The sequence below is a fragment of the Lissotriton helveticus genome, chromosome 11 (assembly GCF_964261635.1).
Source record: "Lissotriton helveticus chromosome 11, aLisHel1.1, whole genome shotgun sequence".
NCBI classification, from domain to species: Eukaryota; Metazoa; Chordata; class Amphibia; order Caudata; family Salamandridae; genus Lissotriton; species Lissotriton helveticus.
The window spans coordinates 194,905,758-194,918,824 of record NC_136072.1 but is presented as its reverse complement, the minus strand read 5'-3'; the positions used below and the strand labels follow the sequence as shown (position 1 = coordinate 194,918,824).

The 13,067-nt window shown below is 49.4% G+C and overlaps 1 protein-coding gene across 1 annotated transcript in view; it reads left to right on the top strand.

Annotated features, from left to right (window-relative positions):
* Window positions 1-13,067, top strand: part of MFSD1 (major facilitator superfamily domain containing 1) — a 162,985-nt gene that overhangs the window by 133,316 nt on the left and 16,602 nt on the right. The window contains exon 16 of the mRNA XM_078667035.1: window positions 167-278. Coding sequence (XP_078523161.1) covers window positions 167-278 — 112 coding nt within the window. The remainder of the gene's footprint in view (window positions 1-166; window positions 279-13,067) is intronic.

The following is a 13,067-nucleotide window of genomic DNA, read 5'->3' as shown; positions in this document are numbered from 1 at the left end:
ATATTTTTCCTTCAGAATTAGACACCTACAGTTAGATGAGGATTTCATTCTTTATCATTGTACTTTTCTAAATCAATGACACATATTCGTTGTTCATTATTAAAAGTAACACCACTTGTATATTTTCTATTGTTGATTATGTAATACATTCACTTACTGTTTTTAGGGCAGAGAAACAGGCATTCCTTCGGCGACAAAGCCAGAATGATTTAGCCAAGTTAAAGCCCATGAGCGCTTTCGGTGTAAGAAACCGATATCTTTCCAGACTTGGAGCTCAGGTTTGTGTATTTGTTTGTTTTATTCACATCTTCGCTATCGTACTGGCAGAGCAGATTTCTTGTTGCATGAAGGGCATTTTTTCAGCGCCCATTCTAAGATTACAACGCATGTGTTGATTACAAAATCCTCTGTTGAAATCTAAGCGATGTCAAATTTGCAAATGTCAACTGACATTCATAAGCCACACGTTTTAAAGAACCCTGTGATTTATCCTTCCTGGCCATGGTTCCCTTTGGATTTCCTGCATCTGTAAATGTGTGTGTTCAATTGATAAAACACAAACCTAGTTTCAAAGCAAGGGAGTGCACTACAGGAAAATATTGTACACAACACATGTGAATCGGGTAGGTAGAGATGGTGGTGTGTGTGACTTTGGTAGGTAGGTTGAGGAACTCAAAGGTGGGTTGAATAGATAAGAGGTTGTACTTCATAGCGACCCGCTGTAAAACAATGAGGTGTTGCTTGAAGAGGTGAGTTTTCTGCGTATTCTAAATTTGGAGGAGACAATTGGCTTTCCGAGGCCCATCATTTCTGTACAGACAAGGGAGGATGTGCACATTACAAAGGTTCCTTTTAGCATGGAATCTTAAACTGTGCATGCAGATGTAAGCTGTGAAATAAGACATGAGCACACTTGAAATACCTGTCCTATTCAATTAGCCACTTCAGTTTTTTTGGAGGGGTAGCTGGGGGCTACCGTGGGTAAATCCTGCCATGTAGTAGAATGTCTCTAAGTATGTGAAACATAGACAGTCATGTCTAATTGTACAAACCCACACGAGAAGACCTTCAGTTTGTATTTATACTTGCACATCTCCAATACTTTGTTAGTGTGAAACTTGTATCCCAGAGTCACAATGCTAGTGCACTCCAAAATGGATAGTTCACGTACTCCCTTCAGGCACATGACCCTCCTATGTAAGTTTGAACAAGCAGTAAGCGATTAGTTAAGGATATGGGGCAAGTGAGGATATAAGATTCACAATGGCACTGTAACTAGCACTCAGTAAAATCCATGTTCAGTCAAAGCTCAATTTAAGGACTAGAATGTCTTTGATTAACTATTAATTACATGTAAAAATTAAAATCGATTGACTCTGGGATATATATAGAAGTGTTCAGGTCCCATCAGTTTTTAGAGGGGTGATTGACTGCATACAGCCAAGGATTGTGAAATGTGTCAGCTCAGTTTCGAAAGGAACTCTGAAGAAAAATGGTCCTGTCCAATAGATAGGCAAACTAGTTATCCCAAATCTCAACCCCCCACTCACAAGATGGTTCTTACCCTTAGAAAAGCTTTTAGTTGCTCCTGGTGATGTCCAGCTGGTCCAATATTTTGTCATGAGTTTCCAGTTGTAACACCGTCCAGGTAAGGGGTTTTCAGTGATCAGCCAAGTGCCCATCTCTTGTCTTTAAGTTGGGTACGTTAGACTGTAGTGAGCCAGTTCATGTGATTTGATCCCAAGGTACTGTTTTCTTTGAATCTACCATTCACTGTCTAGTGTTTCCGGTCTACAAGCCTCCTTGGTGTTGAGATGACGGCAATGAACATGGTAATTGTTGATAGATCGAGTACTTCCACCCATCTGTGGGTCAAGACTAGCTCCATGAACTAAAGAGAGGGTCTTCTTTACTCACAAGATTGATTTATCCTCCCACTGTTGGAAGAGCATTCTGTAGTTTCGTGCTGGCTAGATTTCACAAGCTTCCTTGCACAGCGGCTCAGGTGGAATGTGTATTTTCCTCCATCTGGAAGCGTGGTCTCCTTCCATTTGCAAGAGAAATGGCCACAACCAAGGAAACGGAGTGAATTTCTTCCAAACAGGCAAACTAATTCTTGTAGAAAGAGAATGGGCTGGATACTTCCCCTACTAACCTTGTAAACCAGTTTAGCAAAGGAATGAGGAAGAGTGTAGACTTAGTTTGGTTGTACGATATGAGAATTATCTTTCCAGCACAAAAAAGAACACAATTTTGTACATCACACAGCTTGGGAGGGCCAATTTGACCCTTGCACTCACCGGTCCATTAGAAAAAGCACACATTCCCTTGCTTAAAATGGGCACTCTTCATTGGGATCAATGGCATAATGAAGGCAAGGTTCCCACTTACGAGGGCTGAACACACTTAATTGGTGAAACTAGCAGCAAATCTCCCCAAAGGGGACAGGTAAAATGCCTGTAACCTAGTGCTAGAGTCTTTCTCCTCCATTATTTACTACATAATATGAATAGAGGGGGCTGAAATCACTTCCATTCTAATAGGACACATCCTGCCTTCACAGACAATTTTGGTGTCGAACAAAAACAATGACATTGATTGTTGCGCTCACTAGAGCTAAAACACTTATCCAGACAACACTGAAGGGTAAAGCATCATAGCTTTACAACACCAAAGTATAAATAACAGGTGTCACCTCAGAATACCTTTGGGACTGGAAACTGGCAGATCCATGCTTCCCTGAGTTAACTGTTTTGCTGGGCACCGTAGGATTATGCAGGCTCACCACACTCACAATCCTAGAATGTGTCTGTTATTGTCCCTTGTGAGTACTCAGGTGTACCGAGCTGTAAGGTTGTTGCAGCTTCTAGGTGGCGGAGTTCCTGGAGGTGTTCTCCATTTAGACAGACAGTCTTTTCTGTCTTTCAACCTGCTCCTCTCCTTATTATGAGCCTTATGACTCTTTTCAATGGTCAAGTACAAAAGCAGTCCTTCCATGGTTTAGACTTTTTCCTGGCTGGAGAAGGAAAACTACCATGAAAAGGCCTTTGTATGTCTATTGAATTCTCTAAACGTTTGCAGAGTCTCCTCATAGCTAGCCAAATTGCAAAACTGTTCCCACAAAATTCAATTCTTTATACCAAGTGGTAGTCCTGTGATCGGAATCTAAAAAATAGAAAGTGTAATTGAAAGTTTCAAGCATTTGATCAATCTTGATCCATTTTAGTATTCTAGTTCATTTCCAAACAGAAGCAGCACTGGATTTAACTGAAAGTTGTATATTCGAGGCATATGAGCTGCAGATCTCACACTGTGCAGTAGACCGCCACCTGGTGTTAAGCTCGGATGATTGCATGTTGTTGTCGTCTTGGAAGAAGTCCTTGTAGTCACGAGATAGGTGACTCCTCCCTTGGACGATACTGCGCATGGGCATCGACTCCATCCTTAGATTGTTTTTTTCGCCATTGGTTTGAATGTAACTTTTCCGCTGCGGTTCGAAAACTACTTTCTAAGTAGTTTGCGTGAAACACTTACTTCAACTATACCTAACAACTTTCGACATCAATAACCATCAACTCAACCTCGTTACCTCGACTCCAGTCATCAACTCGGGCCGTCGGGCCTATCCATGCAGTGAAGCCTACAGCTCATGGAAAGGACGCTGTTAAAAAAATTCCCCCAGTGTGGAGCAAAGTTCCCGCGATTTGAGCATCACAGGGTATGTAACCTGTACCTATCATGGAACACGACGAGTCCAGTTGTACAGCCTGTGCATCCTTTCGACAACAAGAAAAAATTCCCTCGTGGCCTTACATACTTTATTCTGGACCTATGGTTCCTACTTTCAAACAGAGCCCTTCAAAGCATGGCGAGTACAATTATTTATTGTATTTTTATTTAATATTCATTTTTTTCTTTTTTCTTTTCATTTCAAATTCATATTTTCAAAATATGTTTCTTAGAATCAATATATCAAAGACAATTACATAACATGTAGAAACAATTAAAATGAGAAAATCTGTTCTCTATACACATGATACCCTACAAAGAGCACACCATAACATTCATCCAACTTACACACATCCTAATACATTCACTCAAAAATAATTCACTCAAAAAAGATTCTTTGATCCGTATCTGAGGAGTCACAGATATTTATGTGAGCTGTCACGCTAGGTCCTTTCGATCCAAGAAGACGATTCGGGATCGGAGGGCCCGTCGACACATCATGCAGAGATCGGTTCCGGAACCGGTCGACATCTTCGACGAGGGTCCTGATGTCCCGGAGGAAGATTCCGAAGATCTCCAAATCGTGTCTGAGGCAGACTACTCCAATGACTCCATACCTTCGGGTCAACGCGCGAGTACTACTGCCCCTGCCCCTGCCCCTGCCCCTGCCCCTGCCCCTGCCCCTGCCCCTGCCCCTGCCCCTGCCCCTGCCCCTGCCCCTGCCCCTGCCCCTGCCCCTGCCCCTGCCCCTGCCCCTGCCCCTGCCCCAACACCCAAATGGAAGGCAAAGGTCAACACTCCGCCTCTGGGGCCCAGTCGCCACCGAAAAACTACTTCAGAAGCCCCGTCTTCGAGCTCGGCTCCGAAGAAACCTCTAAAGCCTTCCGGGACCTCGGGACCGAGCAAACCGCATGTGCCGATACCTCCAGCTCCCTCGGCACCGAAACCGAAAGAAGTCCCGGTTCCGAAATCCACTCCGAAACCGTCGACTCCGAAAGAAAAAACGGCTCCGAAAATAATAAAGGCTGCTTCCGACGCTTCCAAGCCGATTAAACTAGCTTCGGCTCCAAAGCCAAAATCTTCGGAACCAAAACCTACGCCAAAGGACTTTAACACAACTCCTAAACTCCTAAGGCTAAGGACAAAGTGAAGCAATAACCACAATCGGAACCGAAAAAATCTGCGCCGAAACCAGTTCCTGATGAAGAACAGCTTTTTCAACCTGATCCTTCAAAGAAAAAGATATATATTGACCCAGAAACTGGACATGTCTATGCTTTGCCACACAGGAAGAGGAAATTAGATACAGTACCTACACCTCACGTGCCTGTAAAGAAGAACTCCTCTAAATCACCTATACACCCTTCTTCTCCTAGATCTCCCTCTCTTCCATATCCTTTTCCTTCACCACCTCAAAATTCACCCCCTCATTTTTCACCTCAATATACACCTCCTCATAATGATGAGAATGATCTCATAGGAGGTGGGGACGACCCTAATGATCCTTTGAACTACCCAGACCAACCAGACTGGGAGTATCCAATCCAACCAGATGCACCAGATATTCCTGATCCACCTACATATCCATCCAAACCATCTCCACCAGAAGATAACATTGGGTTTGGACACTTGATCAATAGGGCTGTGTGGACGTGGGGGATGGGCGGACCGGAATAACAGGCGGGGAGGCCGGATATAATGTGCTATGATCAGAGGTTTTTATTTAAAGTCCTGGACAAAGTCTGATGGGAAGGAGGGCGGGTGTATGGGTTCTGGCTGGATGTGTAGGGCGGGGTTGCTGGGATGGCGATCTGGCTCGGTGGGGTCGTTGTGGATCAGGTCTTCTACTCCTTGAGCTGGCGTAGTCTTTTCCAATGTAGGTAACTGGGACTCCTCGGAGGCTTGGAAAAGGAGAGAAGCGTATAGGGCTTTAGTCCGGGCAAAAAGGACTTCGGAGCACTTCCACCACACCAGGGAGTGAGGGAATCGGAAACTGACCGTGAGGGAGGGACGGCAGGGGGGAGGATGGAAAAGGCAAGCAAGAGAGGAAAGGGGAAGAGGGGGTGACGTGTGCTGGGGACGGTGCTCGGTCTCTGTACAGTGCGAGAAAGGGGTCAATATACAGTGCTTTTGTGCTCGTGCAACATTAACTACACTATGTACAACTACGTACAAGAAGGGGCACTGAGAAAGGATGGAGTGTACTCACGTGCCCCGCCGCAACTCTCCCGCGAGTTGCGGCCGCTCTCCAGCCACCTCCTGAGGACGCCACCAGTCTTCAGTCCAGACGTCGTCCTCCTCGTCCTCGCTTCGGTCTTGCCGCTCTACTCCGCTCACTGTCGGTGGTTCTTCGCTTACCGCTGCCTCCTGCCAAGAGTCTGCTGCTTGGAACGCCTCTCCTTCTCTCCCGACGGCTTTTCTACGTTCCGGGTCGTTGTCCGGGCCACCGCTTCTGGGGTCAGAGGCGGCCGTTTCCGGGTCATCAAAGGGTGTCCCACTTCCGGGGTCGCGGGAGATCGTTTCCGGTCCTCCGGGCTCTGTTGTTGGTGTCGGTTCCTGCAGGGGAAGAAAGAGAAGAGGAATCCTGGGTGACCGGGACGTTATGTGACCGGGTGCGGGGGACAGGGCCCCCGCGCTCTGACGTCGTTGCGAGGAGGTAAGGGCCGCTTCATCTCCACATCCCCTTTCCCTAGCAGTCTTTCTTGTAGGGGTTGTGGGAGGTGGATTACGGGAGAGATAATCTGCGTTGCCCTGTTGCAGTCCCTTCCTGTGCAATGTTTTGAACCAAAATGGCTGTAGGGAGAGAAACCACCTGAGTACTCGGTCGTTGTGACCCCTGTTGCGGGCCATCCATTCTAGGGGGGCGTGGTCGGTGTAGAGGAGAAACTCACGTCCCTCCAGGTAGTATCAAAGGCTTTCTACCGCCCATTTGATCGCTAGTGCCTCTTTCTCAACTACGGCATAGTTCACTTCTCGGGGGAAGAGATTCCTGCTGAGGTATAGGATTAGTTTTTCGACCCCTTTTGGATCCTTCTGTGAGAGGACAGCCCCCAAGCCCTGGTCGGAGGCATCAGTCTGCAGGATGAAGGGTTGTGTATAGTCAGGACTGATTAGCACCGGATTGGTGATCAGGGATTGTTTAAGTCGGTCAAAGGCGTGTAACACCAGGGGAGAGGGATGCCGGAGTTGCTCTTCTGTCTTTGTGGCCTTCTTCAACAAATCGGTCAGAGGGGCCGCGGTTTGGGAGAAATTCGGGATAAACCTCCTATAATATCCCAGCAAACCAAGAAAGGCACGGAGTTCCTACCGGGTTTGAGGGAAGGGGATGGCTTGGATGGCCTTGATCTTGTTGTCCTGAGGACGGATGAGCCCTTCCCCCAATAGGTATCCCAGGTATTTCACGCTCTGTGCCGCTAATGTGGTCTTGGAGGGGTTGATGGTGAAGCCATGTTTCCCCAGAGAGATGACGGGCCACAAATGGTGTAGATGCTGTTCCCAACTGTCACTATATATGACGATGTCATCCAGATATGCCCCGGCGTAACGTATATGGGGCTGTAGCACCAAGTTCATGGCCCTCTGGAACGTAGCCGGGGCTCCGTGAAGCCCAAAGGGCATAACCTTAAACTGAAACAAGCCCTCAGGGGTTGAGAAGGCGGTCTTGGGTTTGTCTTCTTCTGTGAAGGGGATCTGCCAGTACCCCTTGCACAGGTTCAGGGTGCTAATGTACTTCGCTTTGCCTATGCGTTCCACCATCTCATCTACACGGGGCAGGGGATAGGAGTCGAAGGCCGATATTTTATTCACTTCTCTGAAGTCTATGCAAAACCTAGTGGAGCCATCGGGCTTGGGCACTAGAACAATGGGTGAATTCCAGCTGCTGCTGGAGGGCTCTATGATGCCCATTCTCAGCATCTGGTTCGTCTCCTCTTTAATGATGGCTCTACGTGCTTCGGGGATGCGGTAGGGTCTTTGTCTCACTGTTTTTCCTGGTTCTGTGTGGATGGCATGTTCCACCACGGTGGAGTGTCCCGGCAGGGATGAAAACACCGTTTGCACGGAGGACAAGGTCCTTCTGAGGTCCTGTTTGTTTTGTTCAGGTAGGTCAGGGTCAAGGCAACCTTCGAAGGGAAGGGCGGTCGCTGTGGACAGGACAGGACGGGGCCCCATCCACTTCTTCAGGAGGTTTACATGATAGATTTGGGTGGTCCCTTGGGTGGGGTCTGCCTCCACTTCGTAGGTGACAGGAGTCACGTGCCTCAGGATAGGGAGGGGGTCCTGCCACTGCCCTAGCAACTTATGGTCAGAAGAAGGCAAGAGTAACAACACAAGATCCCCAGGGTTAAAAGTACGGGCTTTGGTTCCCTTGTCGTACTGCTGTTTTTGCGTGACCTGAGCGCCCACCAGGTTCTGCCTCACGATCTCCCTTATCTGTCCTAAGTGGGTCCTCAGATTGTCTACGTATTCGGGTAGGGGCCGGGGTCTGTCTGATTCGGCTTCCCAGGCCTCCCTAGCCATGTCTAGCAGGGTCCGCGGAGCTCACCCGTACAACAACTCATACGGTGAGTATCCGGTGCTGCTTTGAACCTTACACCGGTGGCGAAAAGAGCAAGGGGAAGCATCTCCTCCCATCTCTTGCTCTCTAGGCCTAAGAGTTTCTTCAGGGTTGTTTTTAAGGTGGCATTATAGCGTTCCACCAACCCGTCGGTCTGGGGGTGGTATGCTGCGGTCCTTATTTGTTTAATACCCAGGTGGGAACAGACTTGGCGCATAAGGGAGGAAACAAAAGGCGTCCCCTGATCGGTTAAGATCTCGCGGGGGAAACCCACCCTCGAGAAGATGGAGATGAGGGCCTTGGCTATGTTTTGGGTGGTGGGTTGGCGCAAGGGGACTGCTTCAGGGAAGCGGGTGGCGTAGTCCACCAGCACTAGAGCATACCTACACCCGCTCCTTGAGGGTAGCAATGGTCCTATAAGGTCCATCCCTACTCTAGTGAAAGGGACGTCAATGAGAGGGAGGGGTTGGAGAGGAACCCTGGGGGGACGATACCGGCTGTTTTTCTGGCAGACCGGGCATTCCCGGCAGTACCGTTTTATTTGCCCGTGTACACCAGGCCAATAAAAATTTTCCAGGATTGCTTGTCCGGTTTTCTCATCGCTGAAATGCCCTCCTAGCAAGTGGCTATGGGCCAGGAACAGTACTTTATCTCGAAACAGTCCGGGGATAACCAACTGGGGGGATTGGTGGGGCCCTCCCTTTCTGTAGAGGAGCCCGTTCTTTTGAAAGAAGTAAGGACCTACTTGTAGTGGGTCCTCATTGTCCAGGGCACGGCCCCAGGCCTCTTGTAGCACTGGGTCTTCTTGTTGGGTGGCGCGGAATTCCCTGTCTGTTTCCCACGGATGGATATCCACCTGAGCGGGGAAGGCCATGGCAAAGTCCCTTTTTTCCTTCTTTTTCTGACTTCTGGTCTTGGTCGGTTTGACCGGAGGATCCACAGAAGGAGGGTCATGGGGAAAAGGGGCTTCGGCCCACCATTTTTCAGGGAGTCCGTGGTGTCTTGAAGGAGATGGGGCAGACCGCTATAGTCGCTACCCAAAATCGCTTGTTCAGGGAGATTGGGTACCAGGCCAACCGTTAGCAGGCTTCCGTCATCAGAGGGGTGTTGCACACGGACTCTGGCGGTCGGATAATTCTTGGTGTCTCCATCGACACATTTGATGGCCACGGTGCCTGTCACTGGTGCGACAGGGTGTGGCAGCTCCTGCGGCCGTAGAACGCTGTGCCTGCATCCGGTGTCGGCCAGTGCCATCATTCGGTGTCCCTCAATCCGTACCGGACATCGAAAAGGGGGAGGGGTATTTTCTGCGGTGAGACATACATAGTTCCTGGCCAGTCCTATGTCCATGGGTTCTTCCTTTTGTGGGCATATGCGAGCAATGTGTGCGTACCCACCGCAATGAAAACATTGAGGTCCTGGTGGGGTTGGGCGAGGCATGACAGGGTAGGGCATCAGTGGAGCGGGCTCTGGTTTCCTGACCACGGGAGGGGGCCTTTGGGCCCGGGGATGACTGCCATGTGGTATACGAGGAGGATGCTCCTCCTTGGGTCGCTGGGATTCCTGGGCTCTGCTGTAGGCGCTGGCAATTTCCACGGCGCTGTCGAGCGTTAGGCGAGCGTGTTGGCGCACCCACTTCTGGGTGGCTGGATGTAAGGACGCTAGGTACTGCTCCAGATACATTTTAGACAGGATGTCTTCCTTGGTGGCCGTGGCGGGCTTCAACCATCGGTTTGCCAGGTCCTGGATACGGAAGGACAAGCCCAAGGCGTTTCTTGGGGTCCTTCCCTTGCCTGACGCAACCTAACCCTGTACGTCTCGTCATCAATCCCCAGACGTTCCAGGATGCAGGCCTTAATGTTAGGGTATGGTGTTTGTCCCTGGATGTTGGCCTGTTGGTAGGCGGCCTGCAGCTCCCCTGTCAAAAGGGGTCCAAGGTAGTGGCCCCATCGGTCGGCAGGCCAGGCAGCAGCCTGAGCTAGGCGCTCGAAGTTCGTGAAGAAGTAATCGGGGTCTTCGCCTGGCACGTATTTCTGTAAGACAACGGATGGAAGGGAGGTGACCGGTCTTTGTTGCCCCATAACGGTAGTGAGTTTCTCACGGGCTTGGTCCTGCGCGGTGACCTGACCCTTCAGGACGTCATGCAGCTGTCCACGATCGTCCTCCGCCGTCTTGAGGAACCTCTCCATCATCTTCCCTAGCTGTTCCTGGCATTCTGCCAGCTGTTTGACTGCGGCCTCCATGCTTCCGGGATATCCCACTTCTGACACCAACTGTGGACGTGGGGGATGGGCGGACCGGAATAACAGGCGGGGAGGCCGGATATAATGTGCTATGATCAGAGGTTTTTATTTAAAGTCCTGGACAAAGTCTGATGGGAAGGAGGGCGGGTGTATGGGTTCTGGCTGGATGTGTAGGGCGGGGTTGCTGGGATGGCGATCTGGCTCGGTGGGGTCGTTGTGGATCAGGTCTTCTCCTCCTTGGGCTGGCGTAGTTTTCTCCAATGTAGGTAACTGGGACTCCTCGGAGGCTTGGAAAAGGAGAGAAGCGTATAGGGCTTTAGTCCGGGCAAAAAGGACTTCGGAGCACTTCCACCACACAAGGGAGTGAGGGAATCGGAAACTGACCGTGAGGGAGGGATGGCAGGGGGGAGGATGGAAAAGGCAAGCAAGAGAGGAAAGGGGAAGAGGGGGTGACGTGTGCTGGGGACGGTGCTCGGTCTCTGTACATTGCGAGAAAGGGGTCAATATACAGTGCTTTTGTGCTCGTGCAACGTTAACTACACTATGTACAACTACGTACAAGAAGGGGCACTGAGAAAGGATGGAGTGTACTCGCGTGCCCCGCCGCAACTCTCCCACGAGTTGCGGCCGCTCTCCAGCCACCTCCTGAGGACGCCACCAGTCTTCAGTCCAGACGTCCTCCTCCTCGTCCTCGCTTCGGTCTTGCCGCTCTACTCCGCTCACTGTCGGTGGTTCTTCGCTTCCCGCTGCCTCCTGCCACGAGTCTGCTGCTTGGAACGCCTCTCCTTCTCTCCCGACGACTTTTCTACGTTCCGGGTCGTTGTCCGGGCCACCGCTTCCGGGGTCAGAGGCGGCCGTTTCTGGGTCATCAAAGAGTGTCCCACTTCCGGGATCGCGGGAGATCGCTTCCGGTCCTCCGGGCTCTGTTGTTGGTGTCGGTTCCTGCAGGGGAAGAAAGAGAAGAGGAGTCCTGGGTGACCGGGACGTTATGTGACCGGGCGCGGGGGACAGGGCCCCCACGCTCGGACGTCATTGCGAGGAGGTAAGGGCCGTGTCATCTCCACAGGCTGCCATCTATCAGAAAGTCACAATGCATTCAGATGAGGCAGAAGAAAATTTCCTATTAGACACTTTTGAACAATCACAAAGGTCAGTTTAAAAACTACCAATGATCAAAGGTGTCATTAAACATGCACCAGACGTGTTTAAGGATCCTGTACGTGCTAGGATCATAAACCCCAGAATAGAAAAGAAATATAGACCTGCTCCTACTGACCCTGCACACATTAAGGGACAACTACCTTTGGATTCCCTAGTCGTTTCAAATGCTAGAAAACGAGCAAACTCCCAAACCTCAGGGGAAACCGCACCTCCTGACAAAAAGTCAAAGATGATAGGTGCTTCAGGCAAGAGAATAGCTGCCCAAGCCAGCAATACATTGCGCATAGCTAATACACAAGTCCTTCTTGCAAGATACGATAGGGCTCACTATGATCAGCTAGAAACATTATTACAGCATCTACCTGACCAATACAAGGCACAAGCAAATGACCTTATCCAAGAGGGTAAGCTAATTTCCAATGCTTCAATCAAGTGCGCACTTGATGCAGCAGACACCGCATCTAGGGCAATAAACACTAATGTCCTCCTTAGACGCCACGCATAGCTACGCATCTCAGGATTTAAGCAAGAGGTGCAAACTACTATCTTAAATCTGCCATTTAACCAACAGCAGCTTTTTGGTACAGATGTAGACACAGCACTTGAAAAGATTAAAAAAGATGCAGATACTACCAAATCTATCGGAGACTTGCATCCCCACAAACACAAGGTTCCTTTTGTCGCTCCTTTTATAGAGGAGGCTCCAAACAATCTGCACCAGACAATTCGGCTTCCTTTAAAAACAATACACAAACCTCCTCCAATAAAGGATACTTTAGAGGAGGCTACAGAGGCAATAACAACAAGGGAAGAGGTTGAGGTAATAACAACAATCTAACTTCTTCCACCACTACACAGCGACTTCCTTCACCTCCCCCAACAGCCTTCTACTCCTGTAGGGGGGAGACTAACACAGTTCCTACCTGTCTGGAAGTCCATCACAACAGACAAGTGGGTAAGACAAATTATCCAGTATGGTTACTGCCTAGAACTTACAGCTACCCCTCAACATATACCAACCAGACAGCGTCCAATATCCACAGAACATCCAACGCTGCTCCAACAAGAGGTTCTCTCATTGCTTCAAAAGGATGCAATAGAATTTGTTCCGTTGCAACATCAAGGAACAGGGGTTTACTCACTCTATTTCCTAATACCCAAAAAGGATGGGACACTAAGGCCAATCCTCGGCCTAAGGCCCCTCAATCTGTATATACACTCAGATCATTTTCACATGATCACTTTGCAACAAGTGCTCCCATTGTTGCAACAAGGCGATTTCCTCACCACACTAGACCTCAAGGATTCCTACTTCCACATTCCCATACATCCTTCTCACAGGAAGTATCTCAGATTTGTACTAGAAGGACAACACTATT